This window comes from Lupinus angustifolius, chromosome LG20 (genome assembly GCF_001865875.1).
Source record: "Lupinus angustifolius cultivar Tanjil chromosome LG20, LupAngTanjil_v1.0, whole genome shotgun sequence".
NCBI lineage: Eukaryota > Viridiplantae > Streptophyta > Magnoliopsida > Fabales > Fabaceae > Lupinus > Lupinus angustifolius.
In genome coordinates this window covers 8,021,671-8,044,999 of record NC_032028.1, presented here as the reverse complement: position 1 = coordinate 8,044,999, position 23,329 = coordinate 8,021,671, and the positions used below count along the sequence as shown (strand labels likewise).

At 32.4% G+C, this 23,329-nt stretch overlaps 4 protein-coding genes across 5 annotated transcripts; 3 read left to right on the top strand and 1 right to left on the bottom strand.

The window, feature by feature from the left end:
* LOC109335125 (CASP-like protein 5B3) lies at positions 1,662-4,303 on the top strand. 2 transcript variants are annotated; one of them, XM_019571200.1, is made up of 3 exons: positions 1,662-2,109; positions 3,568-3,673; positions 3,806-4,303. In XM_019571200.1, the coding sequence occupies exons 1-3, from the start codon at positions 1,979-1,981 to the stop codon at positions 3,998-4,000; spliced, it is 432 nt and encodes a 143-aa protein (XP_019426745.1). In that variant the 5' UTR covers positions 1,662-1,978; the 3' UTR covers positions 4,001-4,303. The 2 variants fall into 2 exon arrangements, with proteins under 2 accessions (XP_019426745.1, XP_019426744.1); XM_019571199.1 differs by having other exon boundaries at positions 1,666-2,109; positions 3,568-3,700.
* LOC109336794 (electron transfer flavoprotein subunit beta, mitochondrial) lies at positions 5,240-8,901 on the bottom strand. The gene is made up of 5 exons (XM_019573618.1): positions 8,679-8,901; positions 8,299-8,583; positions 7,467-7,547; positions 6,636-6,730; positions 5,240-5,580 (listed from the first exon to the last, which is right to left on the bottom strand). The coding sequence occupies exons 1-5, from the start codon at positions 8,745-8,747 to the stop codon at positions 5,355-5,357; spliced, it is 756 nt and encodes a 251-aa protein (XP_019429163.1). The 5' UTR covers positions 8,748-8,901; the 3' UTR covers positions 5,240-5,354.
* On the top strand, positions 15,334-16,564 carry LOC109335674 (RING-H2 finger protein ATL16-like). The gene has a single exon (XM_019571832.1). The coding sequence runs from the start codon at positions 15,434-15,436 to the stop codon at positions 16,529-16,531; it is 1,098 nt and encodes a 365-aa protein (XP_019427377.1). The 5' UTR covers positions 15,334-15,433; the 3' UTR covers positions 16,532-16,564.
* Positions 21,157-21,809, top strand: LOC109335688 (ethylene-responsive transcription factor ERF095). The gene is made up of 2 exons (XM_019571845.1): positions 21,157-21,676; positions 21,718-21,809. The coding sequence occupies exon 1, from the start codon at positions 21,189-21,191 to the stop codon at positions 21,597-21,599; it is 411 nt and encodes a 136-aa protein (XP_019427390.1). The 5' UTR covers positions 21,157-21,188; the 3' UTR covers positions 21,600-21,676; positions 21,718-21,809.

Sequence of the window (23,329 nt, the reverse complement as noted above, 5' to 3'; positions counted from 1 at the left end):
ATTACTAACAATTTCAATCTCCAAGATTGTGCCTATATATCTGAGAGACATTGACATGTCTCTTAGATTGAAGGAGGGACATGAAAGGTAATATCATCTATTATTTTTAATTACATTTTTTTATAGATTTATTATATAAAATTATAAATGTTGAATGAAATTATTTTATTTCTTGCCCCCTCTTCAAATTCAAAACTAGACATTATTGAGTATGGTAAAACATTGGAAGATTTTGATGTTAATGACATTTTTTAAGTTGTGATTTAAAAGTGCACAAAATTTAGTATTTTTTTATTGCTTGGATTTAGTTTGTATTTTTATTTTAATAGAAACCAACTAACCAATATAGTATTGAAGGGAATGATGTTAATAATTAAAGATTATTTATAGACGAGATGGTGAATGTATTTTAATTTTGTGAATTTTGATTATGTTGAAATCTTTAATATTTGGAAAGCATATCAAATTTAAAAAAGTGTATGAATTATTAAATTCTGATGAATACTCTTCACGTGGGAAATATATTTGTTGAATTTAGATTCAAGTGAAGCAATGTTATTTTAGTTGTCCTTTTTTCTTTCAGCTAAACATAAAATTTTAAAGAAAAAAAATAGGTATGAAGTGAGAATGTAATTTTTTTTCTCTATATATAATTTTCATTTTTAATTTATCTTATTGAACATATATATAAATCTTTACTGGTGACACTCTATATGTTATACTCAATTTCCAAAAAATTATCATTCTTGCATTTGAACAAGGATCATCACAATTAATGAAGAGTCAAATATATATTTTTTCATTTAATTTTTAGTAGTAAAAATATAATTTTATTGTAACCAAAAGACTATATATGTCATTAAAAGTTATCCTTTATTTTTTGATGCACTTGTCCATGGTGCATTAATTAACAGAGAGGATACTATCTCCTTCCATTTATCCCGAAATACTCTCAAATAAGGGTGGAAACAAGGTAGGCCGTCTATCAAGGGCCTATTACCTGACCTATAACAGGTTAGGCCAGACCATACTTTTTTCATTAACAGTCAGGCTCAGGTTTCTAAAAAGCCTATTTAGCTTAACAGACTAGGCTTTAGGCCACCTAAAAGGCCTATTAAGTCTAACATGCCGACCTATTTAGTTATATTATATATGAATGTTGAATTTATACTATTTTAATATAAATAATATTATTATATGTAATATTAACATAAAAATGTATACAACAATATAATTTAATTATTAGAATTAGATGAGTCTAACTAAAAGTAGACCTATAAACCCATTTAAATGTAGACATAGTAGTCTACTTCATACCATATAGTATAATAGGCCTTTAAACAGGCTAACAGGTCAAGCCAGACTTTTAAACAGGCCGGACTCAGACTTTGTATTTTTTTTAAATAGGCTAACAGGCCAGACCCAAGCTTCTATATGCTATATAAACTGGGCTTGTTTAAGACAAAGTCTGACCTGTTTCCACCCTTACTCTCCAAAACCCACAAATAGATACTATATAGGAATTGGCAAATAAAATAATTTCCGTAGGTGCCCATTCCCATCCATAAGTAGCATCTTGCAATTTCAAGCAACCAAAGTTGTAAGTTTAATGTTCCTAACTTTAACCTTTGTTTTTTATAAATAAATAAAAACTTTAACCTTTGTTCCTCTAATGTCTTCACTTCCTTTTCACTTTGTCTTGTTTTGCTCTTTGCACTTTCCCTTCTCATCCTCTTTGATTGGTTGTTTTTTGTTTACCACAGATTCCAATTTCCCTTAGCATCTTCAAATTTCTCTCCTTTTCCTTTCTGGGTCTCCATCTCTTATCCTTGTTCTCCCGTTTATTTGGTGTTTTGGATGTTAAAGGTCTTATCTTTGGTTTCTAGTGATTTTTTCATCACTTTTGGTTCAAATCTGAAAATGGGTTGTTGATCTTTGACTATTAAGAATTGCAGAGTTGCTTTGATTTGAACATAAGATGAAGGATTTCCCTGGCACACCTGGCACTTTCCTTGGTTTGGTTCTGAGGATGTCACAGTTCATTTTTGCTGCTGGGTCAATAGCCTCAATAGCTACAACTCACAGTTTCTTTATCTTCAGTGCCTTTTGGTAATTATAGATTTTGCTTTCGTGGAACAAAATCATGCATTTATGTATTTTGGTGTGATTTTGCTCTAGGGTTGTTATATTCTCTAAACATATTTGTCCTATGTGATCCAAGTGTTTGTTATTGATTCACTTCATATTTGGATGTATGCATAGAAGTTAAATTAGCTTTTCTAGCAAGTTATGTGTTTTGGGATTTTTGTTATTAATGTTGGGAACTCTAATATCCATGAACCCTATGTTATGATACTAATATTCATATAGATAGAATCCTAATGACTTCCTGAGTTTGGTCCAATATGCATTCTCATGAGACTTGTGCATGAAGTTCTTGAAAGTAATCCACTACAACATTGTTTACTAGGGACGTCTGGCATCTTTAAATCACATTTTTTTGGTACTACCAAAGTATCCCTTCAGCCTATGGGTAAGAAAATAATCTCTTTCGGGGTGTGTGACTGCCCCTTCCAACAATTGTCGCTCCCAAGAATCAAACCCTTAACCTTTTGATCATCATGAGAATCTAGCAGGGCCTTACACCACTATACCAACTCCTTGTTGGCCTTTAAATCACAATTAAGCTCTAGCTATTTCCCTACAGTGTTCACAGTTAACTGTTGTTTACTATATACTAGTACACATGTTTATTCCAAAAACAATCTTGATATTAATTGCCATGAAATCCTTATTGCTCATTCATGCTAAGAGTGTTCAATAATGTTTCTTAGGACTGCTTTATGGCCAGAAAAATACTTCCAAGCTTTTCATACTTTTGCAAAAATCTACTTGCTTGCCAGTTTATTCTCAACATAAACTTATTAAACCATTCAATTTGAAATACATTTCCATATTAACTGAAGCACAAGGTGTAATTGAAGATTTTGACTTACCTATAGCGAAAAGTCAGAAAACATGTATTTACCAATGGACATAGGACTATGAGGTAATTGATTTGTGGCAACAAATTACTCAGTTGGCATGCTGGGTGTACCTTATTCGGAAATAGACTGAATTGAGGAAATAGACTGAGGAAATAAGTCCCCTTATTCGGAAATAGACTGAATTAAGTTCCCTTTATCACTGTATGAGTGGACCTAAGAATTGAGGAAATAGACTGAATGCCAATATGAGCTATGGCTCTCCATACAAATGGTGACTGAACTTACAGTGGAATTCTGAATAAGATGAAATCAGCTAAGCTGAGTAGGGAATTAGGCTTGTAAGACAAGATTGACAAGGGTGTTGGCCGAGGAAGGAGTTCTTTGATGTAAGTCTGATGGAGTGCGACATATCTCCACAACTATTTCGATTCTGGTTCATGTCGTGATGAAAACATGCATATAATGAACTTGTTTTACTATCAATATGACCTTGAAGAAATTTACTCATGATGTTCATCAGCAGCATGCTTGGATTATGGATACGAATAACTTTATGCTGATTATTCGATTGGTATTACAGCAACTTGATAGCTTCAATGGGTTTACAAGTCATTTGGAGTTTTGTGCTAGCTTCACTGGATGCATATGCCTTGGTGAGAAAGAGGGTCCTCCACAATCCTGTATTGGTTAGCCTTTTCGTAGTTGGAGACTGGGTTGGCCTCTGCAAAAATCTTCACTCTTACTAATTGTTTTGTTACACTAAGATTTCGGAAGTTAAGATTTTTTTGTTTACAAGTGTGCTTGACCACTGTCCACAGGTAACAGCAACATTATCTCTAGCAGCAGCTTCTTCGGCATCTGGCGTCATAGTTTTGTACTTTCATGATTTGGGGCACTGCCATTTTGGAGAGGAGTGCCAAAAATACCAGATTTCAGTTGCATTAGCCTTCTTGAGCTGGATACCAAATGTGATTTCGTGGCTAATAATGCTTTGGCTATTAGCTGCAGGGTAGCGGACTATATATTTCACCCGAATTGTCTCATCCAAATGAAGTTCATCTCATGAAATTTTCTTGGAGTGTTAATAGTAAAGAAAGTAGAGTAGAGCTTTGAACACATCAAAGTTTGACCCCTTCATTTCAACTGGAATTAGTATAGTAGAAAATTGTAAAAAGAAAGGAAAAGAAATGTACATTTGATTTTGCTGTTTTAAGAAATTAGTCTACCATTAGTGTTTGTTGATTTATGATCCGTGACTAAAAGATCAAAACTTTCATATTTACAGGAAACTGGGTTGCTAGTAGTTGCTTTTGTTAGATGATTTTTTCTTATCTTACCTCAAAAGCATCTTTTTTATGCTTGAAAAGGGCCTATGTTTGTATCTACTATTATTTCTGTTGATAATTCATTTTCTTAGATCAGTGAATAGAGTATATTAGTTAGAGAAGTAACTATTTTAAAGAAGATAGATAGTGATGTCATTGTGGAATCTGTTATGCCTAAAGAACTCAAGATTTGGCAAGGTTTAGACTCAAGGGTAGAAACATGCTAGACTGTGAAAAATTAAAGTTAACCTATTTTCACCCATGCCTTGAATGAACTAGATGTTTCCTATAGAATAATACTTTGGCTAGTTGCCATTGTGTTACCACTAATGAGAGTAGAAAGCACATCACGTGGTACTGTAACATACGCATTTAGATTCCCCATAGAATGTGCACAGTATAGAACATGGAGTTATATCTGTTTTTTATCACATTTATATACTCTATTGAGAAAGTTCCACTATCTTAAACAAATACCAATATGCACCAAGATCAAGTAGTTTTCTAGTTTAACCAATGTTTCAAATTTGAGTCCATGACACACAAATGGCCGAAATAATTGTTAGAGAATTTTGCTGCCTATATTAATATTACCTTACCTGAGCATGATTGGCTCGGATTGGTGGAACATACCTATGGTCCACAGTTTTTTTATCTCATCATATCTTTATATTTATTTCCAAAACTTATTTCACCTCCAACATATGAATTTTACGACAAAATTTATAATTTCTGTGTTTAGCCTAACAAAATGTAAAGAATTGTGACATTCATTGAAAAACTTGTGAAAGTAATTCTTCCATTTTTTCTTAATATAATTGTCAGTCACCAAGAATTTCCCATTTTTATCTTTAATATAAAACAGGAACATGGACATATATATGCCAAGGGAAGTAGATGTATGATATGGTGATAAAGACATGAAAGTAAAAAGGAACAATGTTTAATTTATTGTCACATTTGATCATATATCAGAAACTTGGTGCAATATGAAATATCCTCTGATGAGAAGTAATTGATTTAGAGAAAAGGTAGGAAAAAATCAGATGACATTAGCCTCATTTTTTAGTTTGTCAATAAGCTCATCCACAGAAGAAAGCATAACCCCTGCTTTTCTCTTGGGAGGTTCTGTGACCTCAACAATCTCCAAATCAGATTTGATCTCAACATTCAAGTCCTCAGGAGTGAACTTTTTTATGGGCTTTGACTTTGCTTTCATTATGTTGGGAAGAGTTGCATACCTTGGTTGGTTCAGTCTCAGATCAGTGCTGCATCAAGAAAAAAGGTTCATTACTTACATGCCAAGAAAAAGGTTAAAAAACTGATTGCTGAAAGTATTAACTATACTGGAAGTAGTATATGAAATATAAGTTAGGCAAAAACCTCACTAGCAATAGCTCAGAGGTGAAAAATTAAGTTTATACTATAACATAAGTTACACGGTTTAGGCATTTTAGTTCTAACATGCAAAACAATTGAGAACCAAAGGAAGATGTAAACCATATGATTCAAGTTGAATGGATCAAATGGAGAAGTGTCTCGTATATTATTTATGATAGAAAGTGCCTATCAAGCTTAAAGGAAAATTTGGTACTAAATGTCGGGTAATTTAAAGCTAACCAGAATATAAGCTCAGTGTTGCAAGGACTAAAATATTGCATGAGTTAACATACAAGATTAAGAATAAATGCATAAGAAAGAAAGCAAAGGTAGCACTTGTCGAGGGAAAGATAGAAGAATCTCTCGCCTTAAGAGGTTTTGCCATATGAGGGGAAGACGATAAGATGCCTCAGTAAATCCCGTGAAGGATATTCTAATAGTTAGAGATACAGGAAGACCTTGGTGAAACAATTAAAAAGAACTTCGATTTAAAAACATTTTTGAGGACATGATCCACACCTAGTGGGACAAAACCGATATTGATAATTTTGCAGAAAGTGGGAAATAGGATAGCTTCAAAACCAAAAGTAAAGAAAACAGCATTAAAATAACATTCTACCCCATGCCTATGATTTTAAACATTTCCATGTAAATAAATGCAAGGAAGTAAAACGAAAACTAAAATCCAACAGAACTACATTTAGCACGATAATTTCCTGTCTTTCAATGACATTTAGCTTTGCCTGCCAATTTAAGAAAAAGTTTTGGCTTAGACAGAATTTTAAGGTGTTTCAGGATCTACTGAATTAATTCGAATTTTATTTATGAAAGAAATGAAAAATCGAACCTGTAAAATATACTCAGAGAGAGCAAGTAAAAAAGGGAAAGCCTTCTAACAATCTAGATAGGTTTAATGCAGCATGCTTAAGAATGTGTCACTTACGTTATTACTGCTGGCAAGTTCAGACATACCGTCTCGGTGCCATCATCAACTTCTCTATCCACTGTGACAACCTGTTTCTCCTTATCAAGGACAACCTACTGGAACACAGCAATTAGTTCTACAATAGTTTAAGCAAAAGAATTAACCATCAATATGAAAACCAAAAGGCCATGATATAAATGTTTTACCCTAAAATGATTATTCAAAAATGTAATTGAAGTACTGAACTGCAGTTTTTATTCAGTATCTTCTCTAAAGTGTGCTGCATATGGCTACTTAAACAAAAATAAACAAGCTCTACCATATAGAACCCTTAATTGCTCTGGTTCAACCCTAGCAGATGACCAATATCCTACTTTCGTAGCAAAGTGGCAAATGCAGAGAATTCACTCGAAAAGCAGTAATTAGCTCATAACTTTGTCGGAAATATTTTAGGGCACAGAATGCAACAATGACAAAACTCTAAAGTAATTTCGGGAAAAAATAATAGATGTGATATTATGGCACAATCACACGAGGCTTGATCTAACAAAGATAAGTTCCATTTGCAATATTAAAGAGACAAACAAGAAAAATATTTCAGACCCAGTAAAAGAGTCCAGTACATCTAAAAGGTCGCAATTTCTAAAGCCATCCATGTCCCCTGAGTGGCATTACTAATGCTATATGGTGGAAATCATTCACCCACCCATACTGGGATAAATAATAAGGAGATAAATCTTATTGATTTTAATACTGTGTTAACATGATATGTAGCATAACCTCTTCATAGATAATCATCAAGATAATGAATAATATCTTGTTTATTGAAAATGTAAATGATGGACTAACCTTTGAAGCAAAAGTCCCTTGAGGCCAGTTGAGTAGTCCTGCTATCATCTGCCCTGTTTGATTGCAATCATCATCAATGGCCTGTACAAAACATTAAGGAGAAAAAACACTTGATAGGCAACAATAATCATCCAAATGTTCTCATTATGAGTTTCTGCTTCTATTATTGCTTCCTAAGAGAAGCACCAATTACTGTTTAACAAGAATTTCTGTTTCTGCTGTCACAGAAAAAACATCTTCATACCATGGCAAAAAAAACAGAGGCAATCATTTTACACTGAAAGGCATCTTTCATTGATTTCAAAGCATGTTCAAACAGCTTCTCGATGTGTTTTTTTAGCATATATCAAAAATAGAGATTGAAAGAATAATAAATCAAACAATCTGGCATGATATACACCACAACATAATCAAATTCAAATCTACCATATCGTCAGCCATCAGCATAACAAAATATCCGATTCACCAGCGAAATTAAACTAAACCACCCATCAACATCCAACAACCTAGCCTTTTCTCACTAAATGGGGTAGATTTCACAGTCCTATCAATAATCTCTCTATAGACAAACCGTTTACATCTAAATCACTCCTTATGATTTTACCCATAATTTTTCATGTTCTCCATCTACATCTCGTAATTAGGCTACCATCTACTCTATTTACCGAGACATCTATCAGTCTCCTCTAGACATGCCCAAACCACTTAATCCAAGATTCTATCATCATTTCAACTACCTCAACTTTCTCTCCTGATTCATTTATTCCTAAACTCCTGACCCTAGAAAATCAAACAATTAATCAACCACACCCTAATTAAAAAAAGAGAGTACCTGTTTGCCAAGGATAACAAGAGAAGGCTTCTCAATCTCAACAAGTTTCTTGAAGATGTTAGCAACAGAGAGAGGGTAAAGAGCATCATTGAACTCAACATGAATACCTCTATCAGCTCCCATAGCAAGACCAGTCCTAAGAGTATCAATACACTGAGTGGGTCCCATACTCACTGCAACAATCTCAGAAGCCAATCCAGATTCTCTGATCCTAAGTGCTTCTTCAAGGGCTATCTCACAGAATGGGTTCATTGACATCTTCACATTCTGGGTCACTACCCCTGTCTGCAAAAAAACCAAAAACGGAATCTTTTTCAATCAAAGAGTGGAAATTTGGAGTGCACGGAAAATGGGTACATGATTTTAATCTAAGTGATTACCTTGTCGGGTTTGACTCTGATTTTGACGGCGTAATCAACCACTCGCTTTATGGCTACCATTATCTTCATGGTGATGCTGGTGTGTTTAGGTGAAAATAATAATACTCCTTATATATCAGAGTGCATGTGCGGTGTGCCAATGGTGCAGTTCAATTGGAAATGAATATTTCTTGGAGTCGTGTTTGGAAATAAAAGGAATTTTTGTACTATGATTAAGGTGTAAATGGGTTAGGCTAGGTGAGACGACATCTAATCTGTCAGACAGCGTCTCTTTTTCTATCTCACTCGTTACAATGGGAGTCGTCCCGTGTGTCACTAGGTTGTGTCACTCTATATGTTATGTGTTTGTAATTTGTCAAAAAAATATTTAATAATTAAATTTTAATTTAAATATATTTTTCATGATCAATCATAAATTCATGACACATAAAAATGGAATGGTACAAAGTATGAAACAACAGATGTGTACTCGTTAAAATATGTTATGTAAATTTAAATATTTATCATTAATTATTTTGAGTATTTTTATTTCATTATTTTGATGTAGTGGGACAAAAGCTCTTATTCACATCATCCCTCTCCTTAAAATTTTGGAATTACATGTCTTCAATGCTCTATTTTTTCGGTCTCATATCAATTACATATTGACAAGTAAATATAAAAATTAAAAACAAAAATATTAAAAGTAGTATTCTGATTAGCTTAGGATAAAGAATAAGACACCCTTTAAGATAAATTTGTGGCAAATTTTTCAAGACATGTTTAGTCTAATCTCACATGTTAGCCTATTTAAAAGATCATTATAACCTAATATAAACTTAAATATTAATACAAATAAATTAATAAATGTGTCGTTAAATAAGCTAAATGTGAAATCTTATTTGATAAATCTAACCTATCAATTTCAAATTGTCTATATAATTTATATATTTTGTATTTAATTTATGTATTAGATAGATATGAATATTATATATATATAATTTCATTTTTATTATAATTTTTAGATATTAATTAATACTAATAAATTAGGATTTATAAAATAATTAACTTAATAATATATTCCAAAATCATATTGTCTATATGTATTAAACAAGCTTTTCATAAAATCTGAGTTTATTCTATTTATGGAAAAGGTTTGGTGAGACATGACCTATCAATAATTATGACTTTAATACCCATCTATTCACTAGAATTACATATAGTAAATACATCATCGTGTGGGTTTTAGATAGAATATTATAGTGTAAAAAGTATTCAATTTAATAATAAGATTTAAACTGTGGTTATTAGTATCCAACAAAAATATAATAGCTGGCAAATAAACACTTCTTTCTCTTAAGCTAACAGGCTTTAAACTCAAAAGATATACAAAAAAGAATTGTCATGTCAATGGTGATGATGCAGCAAAGGCTTTGCATTTGATCTTATCCTTTGTAGCTAGTTAGTGCTTATACGGCACGTCATATGGCTAGGCTTGGAAAGACAAACATAACATTAATTGTCTATGATGCACATTCCATTAGTTTTGAGGAATCATAAATAACATAACATGTACTTAATTGTCTATAATGCACATTCCATTATTTTTGAGGAATAATAAATGGGATCAAGAAAATTGTTTTTGAGATCAAGCTTACTAGATAAAGTATCAAGCCCAATGTGCCTGCCCACACTTGAAATTTCACTCACATTTTTTACATGGAAATTCTTAAATACCCTTTCCATTTTTAACATATATAAGCATTAATTCTCACTTATGACTTGGTCATGTAATCTGATTGTTACATCCATAACCAAGCACAATGCACACAAACGTAATCATGTTACTGACCAATAAAAACATGTTACATCAAATTTAAAAAATTAAAGATTTTTTATTTTTTATTTTTGTTTTAATATTATTAATATAAGATATGACTTGAAACATAATTTAGGACAACATATTTGTGGCCCAATAAAACTAGACAGTGGTATGATAATTACATATTTTTTCTTTTTTTATAAAATTTTTATGATAATCAATTAGGAAGAAGGAAAATTGGTTTCAGACTTTCAGGATATGATAGAGGGCATAGAATATGATACGCTCAGTATAAAATAGTAAAAAATATATAATATATGATAAAATGATAAGTGTAAATCCAAATATCAAAAGTAGAAAATATAATGGAAATTGTAAATCATTGCCCTCCAAAATTTCAAGTACCAAAACTAAAAAATATAGTAGAATAATTCATAAAATCTTAACTTATATTTTGTTGAAAATGAATGTATCAAATACGTATCTTCATCTTTATTTATTTTATTTATTTATTTTGGAATGTCTAAAGATACATATCCTTCACAAATCTGAACGTATCCATGTTGGATATGTGTCCGATACCGACACATAATGGATATGTGTCCGAGATGATTATTAACTTATTATTTAATCAACAATCTAATTGGGTGCTTTTAATTTCAACCTCAACTTACAATGCTAACTATCCTTCATTTCCAAACCAAAGCCATGACTTTGTTCACAACTTTATTACTTGATCTTCAAGCAACCCCTTCAGGACCTCCATATGGAAACAAGTTAACAAAACAACAAAAACATGGCTATTTCCCTTTATATTTTTATAGGCAAATAGTAGTAGTCTTATTATGGTGGGTTTATCACTACAACTGCTCCACACCAACACCAATCTCACCTTGGTGAACAAGAACCTCTTCACTTCACAATCTAATACAACTTATTGGATTTTATCATCTCATAAGCCTTATATTATTTAACATCGATTCAACATTTATATCTATTTTAGTTGAGAAACCAATGCCTGAGACACATACATTTCATCTTCCGTTAGTGCTACAAAAAATGCTTTAATCCAACTAGGAGTTCGCGTAACGGGGTTAAGAAAAGGCTCCCTTGTAGTTACTTAATACTTGTACAATAACTAGAGCAACTATGAAAGGTTAGCTCATACAAGGAACCTTTCGGAAAGGTTCCTAAAGAAGATAATGGCATGAAAGTTAATGAATTAAAACTAACTTCATTGTTGGACAACTTTGCTCATCTACCATTTGACTAAAGAGAATTGCAGCTACAACATTTCTACCACCATTTGACAAAATAGAATTAACATCAACACAACGAAGTTACTTCCTGAACTTCAGAAAGGATACATTTATTGGTGAAAAATTAAGGATTTTTCATTAACCAGTGTACCCTCAGCTCTTGTCCCTAGTAAACTGTCTATTAACAGTTGTTGCCTTTTTACCATGTCCATATCCATTTTCCCCATCATACTATTAACACTTTTAATTAGTATTATATTTATCTTCAACAGATATATGTGGTCCAATATTTCACTGCAAACAGAAGCCTGTAACTAGTTGCAGTCATGCATATTTATGCGCATAACAAGGAGAGCACGTGCTGCTATAGTATTAAACTGCAAAAAAGTTGCAGACATGTTTTTTTGTATACATCTTAATCTTAAGCATTCACAAACAAAACTTTATTATTATTTTTCTCATACATTATTTTATCATTTATTATAATTTCTCATAAAATAAAAATAATATATGTTTTTTCTTATTTGGATCCCATAACATCTATCTTTTTTCACACAACATCTATCACTCTCCTCACTTTCCTTGGTTAAGAATAACTAAGAATTGTTCTTATTTAAAAACAAAAAATGAAGAAATAAGAACGACACAATGGAGAACATAATAAAAATGTTATTATTCCATTAGGAACTAGCCTATCATTGTGGTTGCTGTTAGTAACTTTAAACAATGTGCATTAAATTAACAATCAACATTTCTTTACTAATAATTCTACAATTGGGAGTGAAATATCTCACATTAGGTAGATTATTCCTACCCGTACTTCAAGTATGTAACAAATGCAGTGAAACATATATGTTCAACTTTTCAGGCAAGTATTGCTTCAACCAAAGCAAATAAGAAGCTGCATTATTCTGAATTGTGAACATTAGAAAGCAAGGGCTTAAATTTTCTTCAGAGTTTGGAAAATTTATTCAAAAGTTAAGGGATATTTCTTTGGGCATACGCCACAATGGCCTGAAGGTCTGAAGCCACAACCTTTGACTAATATGTGAAACACTTTTTTGAAAGCAAATTGTGACTGTGTCTGATTTTTTCTTACCTAAGTTGATCTGTTTCTACTTATTGTCAAGAAGCAAAAATATGCGTGTGTGTCTGTTCTGTACCTGTCCTTTTTTTCTATGGAAAGATATATAGCACTGCAAACGGATTTGACTATGCTATAAAGTACAGTATCAGATTCATGAGTCAGGACACACTAGAATTTTAGTTAAGTTATGTTTGGAAGGGAAAGGAGAAGAAAAACAATTTTCTTCCCTATTTAGGACTATGAAATTTAGATTGGATAAACAAATGATAATATTAGAATATTTAGATGTGAGTTTAAACCAATAATATTAAAATATTTAGATGGGAGAGTAAATTAACTATCTTCCTTATTTGAGAGTAAGAAATCAACAATAATATATATTATATAATTTTATTAAAAATATGTATGTATTTTTATTTTTTGTCTTTAGAAAAACTACAAATTGTGAGAAATCCTTTGAAACTTTTTCATCCCCTTCATCCAACTCCTAAATAATGAGGGAGCTTCTAAAGTTATTCCTTCCATTTTCTTCCCTCTAAAATCACACTCTCCATGTATATACCACTTGGCTTTTCAAATAAGATAGGCATTGGCAAAGGGTAAAAATGTTTTGTCTGATCAGAGTCAACAAATCTTTCAGCAATAGTCAGGCTTGTGATTAAGGACTCTATGCTTGGATGCATGTGGGGTGTGAGACTTTCATTCTTTATGGCTGGTGAATGGTGATAATTGAAAGGGAGTGTATCTAAATGGAAGCTCAAAGGCCCTTTTCTTAAACATATAACAATAACCAAGCTTTTATTCCTGCTAGGTGGAGTCGGCTAGACGGCTCCCTTTCTTAAACACACCGTTTTAAAATGTCATCCATAATATCTTACAAAGGAATTGTGACATGCAATTGGGATCACATCAATGTATCTAAAATTATGGTTAGGAAAGTAGCCATTCAATTATACATAGGAATTTTGTACCATTCTCAACTAAATTCCAACAGAACTATGAGTTAATAATGCTTTTGATCTTTCTGGAATAATAACTTGTAAATGATTGAATGAACTTGTAGAACCATCGTCATTAACGCTCTGTTCAAAATTTTCTATTCAGTGTCCTTTTCTCTTGTGGGACAATTTATCTTCATATTCATGGTAGGCAGAGCCACTATTTATCTTATATCATAATAGTACAGGGTTAATATTCGTACTAATATTGCAGTAGTTTTTTATATCAGCACATCATTCATATATTAGCACCGTCATTCACTCTCTTAAACAAAAGAAACAAAAGTAATACAAAAGCAGTAGATGATATACTGGAAAAAAATTATAGGGACAATGCAATGATATTAATCTCTTACTTATAGTATAATAGACACAGTTACTATTTATCTTCATATTCATGTGATGCTCTGACTAGATATAATTGATATGGCAGTGATGATTTTTATGTGACCCAAATGGCCAAATATTAATATGGCAGTGGTGATTTTCATGTGACCCAAATGGCCAAATATTAATTACCATATCACACCCTTTACACTAATATGTTAAGCTCAAATGGTATATATGTATTAACATTTGTATGCAGTATGAAACCATTTTATTCATATTCATTCAAATTTCTTCCATGAAGATAAGAATATTTGAATGCATTATTTATTATTTATTATTCGGTCATGATGATCTATTTGTAAAACTGCATAACATCCATGATTTTGAAAATATGCTCTAATCTCTTTGATTGAAGTTTGAGCGTACTAAAAAAAAGTGGAATGAAAGGGACAATAATTATAATTGCAAATGTGTATTCTTCTTGGTGGCCTACAAATTAGGGTATCCAATAGAAGTCTCTTTTAAGGTCACAACGGAATTACATGTACGCTCCTTTATCAATTATGATGGTCCTTCAAATATATATGAATAAGACCTCTAAATTTCAAACTTTAGATTCAATACATTTATCTTCCATTGTACTTTAATATTGCCATTTGCAATAAACATGATGACATCAACAGTATATGAGTTTTATATACTGTTATTGCATCATCCATTATTTATGTTTAACAACTATTAAAAAATTAATACAAATAAATGATAAATAATATATTGACTATGTATAAATCTTTACACTAACCATAACATTATAAAAATGGGTCATACGCCTTCTTTACATAAAATAATGATAAAGTGCCAGGGACACTTCAACAATTTTCTAACCAAACTTCTTCATAAAAAATGACTAATAATTTTTTATCCAAACTTCTCTGAAATTCACCATCTACATGTACTCTCTTTAGCCAAGACTTTAAAGAAACCATGTTTTCACAACATTTTCATTGTATTTCATTTCAAGCCCTTAATTTATTGCCCCCCTCACCTTCACCACTCTCATTTAAACACCACTTGAGTTTTCTCCAATCTTTTACTTTTCCATACTCATCAATGCCATTATTTTTCTAGGAAAATGGCATTTATTTTCTACCCAAAACTCCTCCATTGCTAACTTCTACTATTCATGCCATGTGTTTATTACTATATTATTAAAACTATATAATATATATTCAAGATCTGAGAGAACCTATTTGGCTGCATTTTCTATAACATATCTTAATATGGATCTTGTAAGTAAAAGATACTTGATCTATGTGTCACAACATGGTTCATCATCACAAGCACTTTCTCCAATCACAATTCAAGGGAGTTCTTCAATCTTTCACCCAAATATGCATCATTCTAGGACAAGTTTCCCAATCATAGCAATTGTTATAATGGGAATATTGGCCACAGCTTTGTTGCTTGTAAGCTACTACATCTTTGTGATCAAGTGTTGCCTCAATTGGCACCACATTGATCTTCTAAGACGTTTCTCTTCATCATCGAGGCGCGAAGATCCATCGCCTATATACTCAAGGGTCATCGAACCTCGCGGATTAGACGAGGCAGTGATCAGATTAATCCCATTGATTCAATACAAAACACAACAAGAAGGAAGAACTAGTAGTATTAGTAGTAATGGAGAGTTTGGAGAAAGAAGCTTTTGTGAATGTGCTATTTGCTTGAATGAGTTTCAAGAAAATGAGAAGCTTAGGATTGTACCAAATTGCAGCCATGTGTTTCACATTGATTGCATAGATATTTGGCTTCAGAACAATGCAAATTGTCCACTTTGTAGAACAAGCATTTCTTTGACACACAGATTCCAAATTCAACAACTTCTCAGCATAAGGCCTTCTTTTTCTTCTCCTCAACATCAAAACTCTCACATTAGTGGTGATGAAGATTTTGTTGTGATTGAATTAGGCCATAATGATAATGATAGAGGCCAAAACAATGCTATGGAGTTACCAATAACATGTAATATTACAAGCCCTTCACCAAGGAAGTTATTGGAGCAGAGAAGTTTGAACAAGAAAGGAAGGAAGCTGCATAATAAAGTGACAAGCATGGGAGATGAGTGTATTGATATTAGAGCAAAGGATGAAGAATTTTCAGTGCAACCTATAAGGAGGTCTTTTTCAATGGACTCATCAGGGGACAAACTCTTCTATTTGGCAGTTCAAGAAGCATTGCAGAACATACAAGTCAATGAGGTCAATTCCATTGAGGAATGCAGTAGTAGTGGTAATAGTAGAGCCAAGAAATCATTCTTTTCCCTTGGACATGGAACTAGACTTAGAAGTTCTGTCCAACATGTCTTTTTGGACCATTGAAATTTCTTAGAATTTTATTTATTTTGTTAGGTAGAGATTTAGATGACTACAAATGCTGTCGAGACCCGATTTTTGGTTGGAAACTGGCTCAAGGACTAAATGTATGAATAGGTCATAGGATTGTATGACACTATGAGACACAAATATTTCATTGGATTTAATTTTATCTTGAAACCATAATTATCTTTGATGTTTGAGTTTTTCTTATTTTTATCTAATGGTATGAGGCTGAGCTATGGTCCAATTTGATTAAAATGGCATGGAATTATGATTGTGAGCATCATTGCTGAAAACATCACATTTAGCATTCTAAATAAAAGGGTTTTCCCGCTATGGGTCAGTTAAGTTATTACATGTCTTATTCTAGAAAATTAAAATATCTAAAGGAGATTTGAAGAGAAGTGCTACTGTAGTAGTAGAAACTAGGAAATGAAACAAATACTAGGGGAAAAGTTGACCATGTACCTAAAAGGAGAATCCAAGGGTGAATAAAGTAGATACATAATAATATTTATTTAAAAGAGAGGGGGTCCTTTTTTCATTGATAAATAGTATTCAACCACCAAAATTATGTTGCTGGGAACACTGCATTCTTGTTCCATAATAATATTTGGTTGGGTTGGTGATGCATTCTTGTTCTATAGTTTCACCTGTTTCCAGCTTGTAGGAATGAATCCTTAATTTGTGGTTGAAATATTTTATATAACTAATATGTAGGTAGTAGTTCATAATTGTTGTAGCTTTCACCAAGAAATTTTTTGTTTGTACATAATAATTTCTTGTAAGCTCAGTAAAAGAGGGAGCTCTAATTTTGAAATCATGTTCACACGTTCATATCATTTTACATTTTTATCCAAAAAATCTTCTGCTATCATCTCGTAATACAATCCTCCTAAGTCCTGCACTCTTTGTAGGCCATGTGAAGACAATCTCTGAATCACGGATTTGTCAAACACCCTCACGTGTCGGTGTTCGACACGTATCCGACACGGATACGTTCTGATTCGTGAAGGATACGTATTCATAGAGTATCCAAAAATTAAAAAAATAAAATAAAATAAATAAATATTAAGACACGTATCCGATTCGTTTTCAATAAAATATAGGATATGTGGATTCGTTTTCAGTAAAGTATATGATATATAAATTCATTTTCAATAAAATAGGATAAGATAGATTCGTTTTCATTAAAATAGGATAAAATAGATTTGTCATGGAGGACAATGATTTTAAATTTCCATTATATTTTTTACTTTGGATATTTGATTTACACTTATAATTTTATCATATTTTATGTGTTTCTATTATTTTATACGCGTATCCTTAAACGTATCGTATCCTATATTTTAGAAAAAATATGTGTCGATATACCGGATACGTATCGTATCTGACACGTATCGACATACGTGCTTCATAGTGGGCAATGGCTACGGCATCGATTGAACACTTTAGGTACCTATGAGATGTTGGCTTCATATTTGTGAACGGGTAAAGGGAAAACATAAATTTCAAAAAAGCTGTTAAAATAGAAGATATTGAAGCATCCAAGATACCCAAGACAAAGAATGCAAGACCCAAATAATTCTTGATCTATTTTCTGTTACAATCTGAAACTTTCCTTTTTTGGCATATTATTTTCAATTTTCTGTTTAGTTAGTTGCTTTAGTTTCCTTATATTTTTCTTTTTTTTTTCTTCTTTTTTTTCTTGGTTTTCTTCTTGGCCCTTTTAGGAGTATATATAGAGGTCCTAGCTTAGTCCTTTAAGTGTTGTCATTAATCATTTTCTTCATATATGTAAAGAAGCATTATTCATTCAACACAAGAGAGGTATTATTCATCTTCTTCATTTGCTATTTCTTCTTCTGCCATTGATCTTCTTCTACAATTGCACATTCTTTTTCACAAAAGCTAAATATCAAACAGTGGAAAATAATCTTCAATGTAAATAGGGCATGCTTGTCTCTTGATATTTGAAGCTAGTCAACAATTTTATTGGCTGATATTATAAGTAAGAATGCCAATGAGTATGAATGTGCCGGGTGATACTCCATTACCAAGACTTGCCGAGTTCATTTGTTTTTGTAACCAGATACATGTGAGTTTGCGAGTTTTTAAATATCAACCGGATCAGTTCGTACTTAAAATTTTAAAATATTAAAAATAAGTGAAAACAATTTATGTAATTTTGTGATTGTTTCGTTATACATTATTTTAGCAAACTAAGCAGAGTAAAAATAATAAAAAATATAAAATATTATTTATACACAATTTAAGTTGTTGGTTAAACATATTTATCTTATTCAAATAAACATAAAAAACAAAGTGTCTATTTCAATATTATCATGAAAATTTATTTAGTAAGAATTGTTTGATCAATATAATATTAAATCAAAGATACGTAACATTATAACTATCACGAAAATTTATTTAATAAGAAGTGTTTAATTAATATAACAATACATCATTACACTACTCTTTAACATCACAAAATCACATTTATGGATTATCATTATATTACATTTATATATTAACAGCAGTATATCATATGTCATTTATATTTAATTACAACTAAATTTTAAATATAAGTAATATAAATGAGCAGTGAATAAGGTAATAATCGTATATAAATCTTTATAATGACAATACATAAATATTACACGGATCACCTTCGATGATATGATATTGAGCCTATAATCAATCCGGGGAAAATGGTCTTCCCTAGCCCGTGTTTGCGAATCAAGCCTAATGATACAGACACTTGTCTTATTGGGCCATTACTATCGTCAACTTAATAGCAAGAATGAGGCTACCCCGTATCGCACTTAAGCCCAGTCCATAATGGCACTTTACATAATTTTTTTAAGCTACATTCTTATTCTTGCCACAGTAAACATTTATTAACAACATAATACTTATCAATTTTCTATACTGGAAAGTAAGGTTCTCATTCACTGAACACTAATTCCTCCACAACTTCAAATTCGTTGGAAATAATAATAATCTGTATATTCACTGGATTTGGACATTTGCTACGGTTCATTACATAGATTCAGACACTTTTTGTTATAGTTATAGCTCTTTCCCCTGCCCTATATCTTTGATTCTATTGAGTCTCATTGCTGTGTTTTTTATTGCAAATTTAATGTTTTGTGTATCATATATTCTTATCCTTGCACCATTTTATAGAGAATTTTATATATATCCACTCATGCAGATGCATGAAAACAACTATGCAGCTCACCTTTCCCTCCCCCCTATTGTGCCCCCTAACACTTATTCGACAAGGTGCTTGAACATTTGCTTTCAAAAACTTTTAACCTTTGTAATTTTGGTCAATTTGTTGGAACCAGGATATTTCTAGAAAATATAGTACACAAATATTCCTAATAATACTAGTGAATGTTGCACCATGAAATCTGGTAATAATAACCGGAGTTCGGTAGAATATTGATTACCTAAGGAAAATAAGTAATATGACTCCATAAAATGATATAGTGACTTATACCACCCATTAGATAGCATGTCTGTATTCTTTTCAATACTGGATTATGTGGCTACAATGAATTTGGTGATTTATAAAAGAATAATTTAAAACATTTAAACCCTACACCGTTAATTTTATTTTTAAGGATATCTGTCATCATCCCATTTTGTATTGTATTCTCAATACTAGAGATGATCTGAATTCTTGGATAGCATAGATTATTCCTTCAAGTAGGGGTGAGCAGAACTTGACCCTACTCGTTCACTCGGTATGGTCCGGTCTTATTCATGATTGAACCTAATTAAGATCGGGTCTAGGTCGGGTTCAGGTTCAAAAAATAGACTCAATCGATATGTAGAAGGGACAAACATTACCGATCCGACCTGTCCCAAGATCATTCACTCATCATATTTGCATATTCTTTATTCAATTGTGTACACACTAATAACATTTATTTAGTCGCTAAAAAGGATATGCAATATATTTAATGATATCTCAGTTCATGTTCAAATTTAAAGATTGACCTTGTCGACATTTAGGGTTGATTCTATTTTGGATATAGAGTCAGGTTCGAGTTCAAAAATTGACTCAATCAACATCTAGAGTCAAGTAAGAGATAAAGCTTACTCAATCCTGTCGATACTCACTCTTTGAATCTTGGACTTTTCAACGTCCAAAATATTGATTAAGGGTTTTCTTTAGTTTTTTAATTATTTTCATTACCATTATGTCGTGATTCATGTAGTCAATTTTGTTGTATTTTCATACTATTTGTTATAATCTCTTGCTAATTTTCTGAGCCACAAAGTAGTCCTTGATTCCTTATGTGGCTCTCAGAGTGCTAAATTCATAAACAGCGGGCCTTTGGAAAAAGGGCACCTAAAAGTGAAAGGTAGAATGGGCTGAATGGCATATATATAAATATAAGAAATTCAAAACTTGGAAACCCACCACCTTCACTATCCAAATACAATGGACATGCAACTATTCAATATTGTCTTACTTTCATAGTAGAACCTTCTAATAAACACGTGGCAAGGATCCTCATGTGGCCACATCAGATTCCCTATTTTTCCAAACCATATATAAACTCATATTGTGTCCTTACTAAACCATGCAGGCAAACCAAGCAAAACAAAAACCAAAACCGAATCAAACCGAACCGAATCGATCATGGACAAAGATGGATCCAAGGGAAGGGACAAAGATGACAGCAGAGATGTCCGGTACCGAGGCGTACGCTGCCGTCCATGGGGGAAGTTTGCGGCGGAGATTCGCGACTCGGCGAGGCAGGGTCAGAGGGTGTGGCTAGGAACATTCAACACAGCAGAGGAAGCAGCTAGAGCCTATGACAGAGCTGCTTATACCATGAGAGGTTCATTTGCTATTCTCAACTTCCCACATGAATATCCTATGTCAGGTGCAAGTGCTGGTAGTGGTGGTTCTCATTCCTCTGCTGCTTCATCCTCTTCTTCAAGGCATGGAAATGTGGAAGGAAGAGAAGTGTTTGAGATTGAGTACTACGATGATAAATTGTTGGAAGAGATGCTTGATTATGAAGAGAAGAAGAAGAAGGGACACTAAAAATAAAACTATGGTACTCCAATAAATAAATGAAGTGTTTATATTCACTATCACCAATGTCAACTTTTGCAATAACTGTACTTTATGACATTTAAGTAGCACACTTTATGTTGTAAAGCCAAAAGTTTTCTCAAAACATTTTCCAATAATTAAGGTTGCTGAAGACGATGTTACTATTAGTTTCATCACCTTATTAACATGTACTCCTATGTCTTAATGTGTGTGTCATATGGTGAATGTATATCACCATCAAATTCTCTGTTCGGGTTTGACAATTAAGGGAAAAATAAGTTAAGCCCAGTTAAGTGCTTGTCTGAGAAAGTTTGTCTGTACTGGTCAAGCAGTGTCCGTACATGCTGTTTTTTCTTTTTGCCCAATTCAATAAACACGATATTGGATTCTGTTTCCTCTGTAAATTTTAGATAAAGCTGTAGTTCATTATGAAAAATAATAATGGAAAAATATAAAAAAGGTAATCCAATTCTCAAAATTCTGGAGGCATCAAATATAAGCTCGTGCAATGTTCAGCAGTTATTACCATGACACATATTATTTAAGGAAAAAAATACTATACTAGATACTTGGAACAATTATGATTATGAAAATGAGAGTGTAGACAATTTCACCGTGTCCTAAATGAACTTGTAGTTAAAGATGCTTATGCTTTTTTTCATATTTTTGTTATGAATGTGTACTTCATCTTCATAAAAGACATGTCACACTTCTGAAGATCAAAATCCCAAAAAGTCAACTCAATGTCAAAGTGTTTGGTTTAATGCGATATGGGAATTAACACGGGCCAGAAAAACACAGCAAAACTTCAGTCATGCACAGCATATATCTGTCCCTCCCGCTACATGCGATGGGCCCAATACTCTCTGGGATTATTTTATTTCTCACATATTTAAATATTAGTTTAATGGCTATGACTCATTGAAATGTTGATTATTTGTCCCTGAGATCAACGTTTTAGTCGCACGAGGCTCCCCTTTGTGGCTCAGACAGCTAAACCATGAAACTTTCTTAGAAGGCCCAAAAAACTACTACTATTGTATAGTCTGAGAATTATAGTTCAAAGAACTACCATTTTTCATCTTAAGAAGTGTGTCCATATCACACACATTGCATCGTTGTCAACTAATATTGTGTCACACGCTCTCGCATTCAAGTCAATACTTATATCACACCCTATGTTTGTCTTACACTCTATGCTAAAGTCAATCAGCGCTCATGTGTTTTTTTAGATTTACTAGCACTTAATATCATTCTTCATGATGTCGCAAACATGCCCTAAGGATACACCATTTCTCAAAAAATGAGACCTTTGTCTCCATCATCTAGAGATATATTACATGCACCTGTCCTAGAGCCTAATGATCCACTTTAGTTTCTATCTACACCTGCATCTTGATCCAATAAATAGATTTTTGGGGTTCTTGATCCAACATGGTTATGGTCCTGCCATGTTTCATTCTCTGTCAATTTGTCTACTTTATCCCCACGCAATACAGACTTTATCTAACCAATATATCTTTCACCCAACATTGCCATAATCCAAAGTTATTAGTTCGACCGAACTTTTCCACCATGAATTTGATGCCTATATTAAAAATCATCTACCAATTAGTTATGATAAATTGTTGATACAACGACAGTGATCATTTCACAGTAATAATCACAAGTAATCAAATAAACAACAAGAGATAAACAGAAGAGAACAATACAAAAGA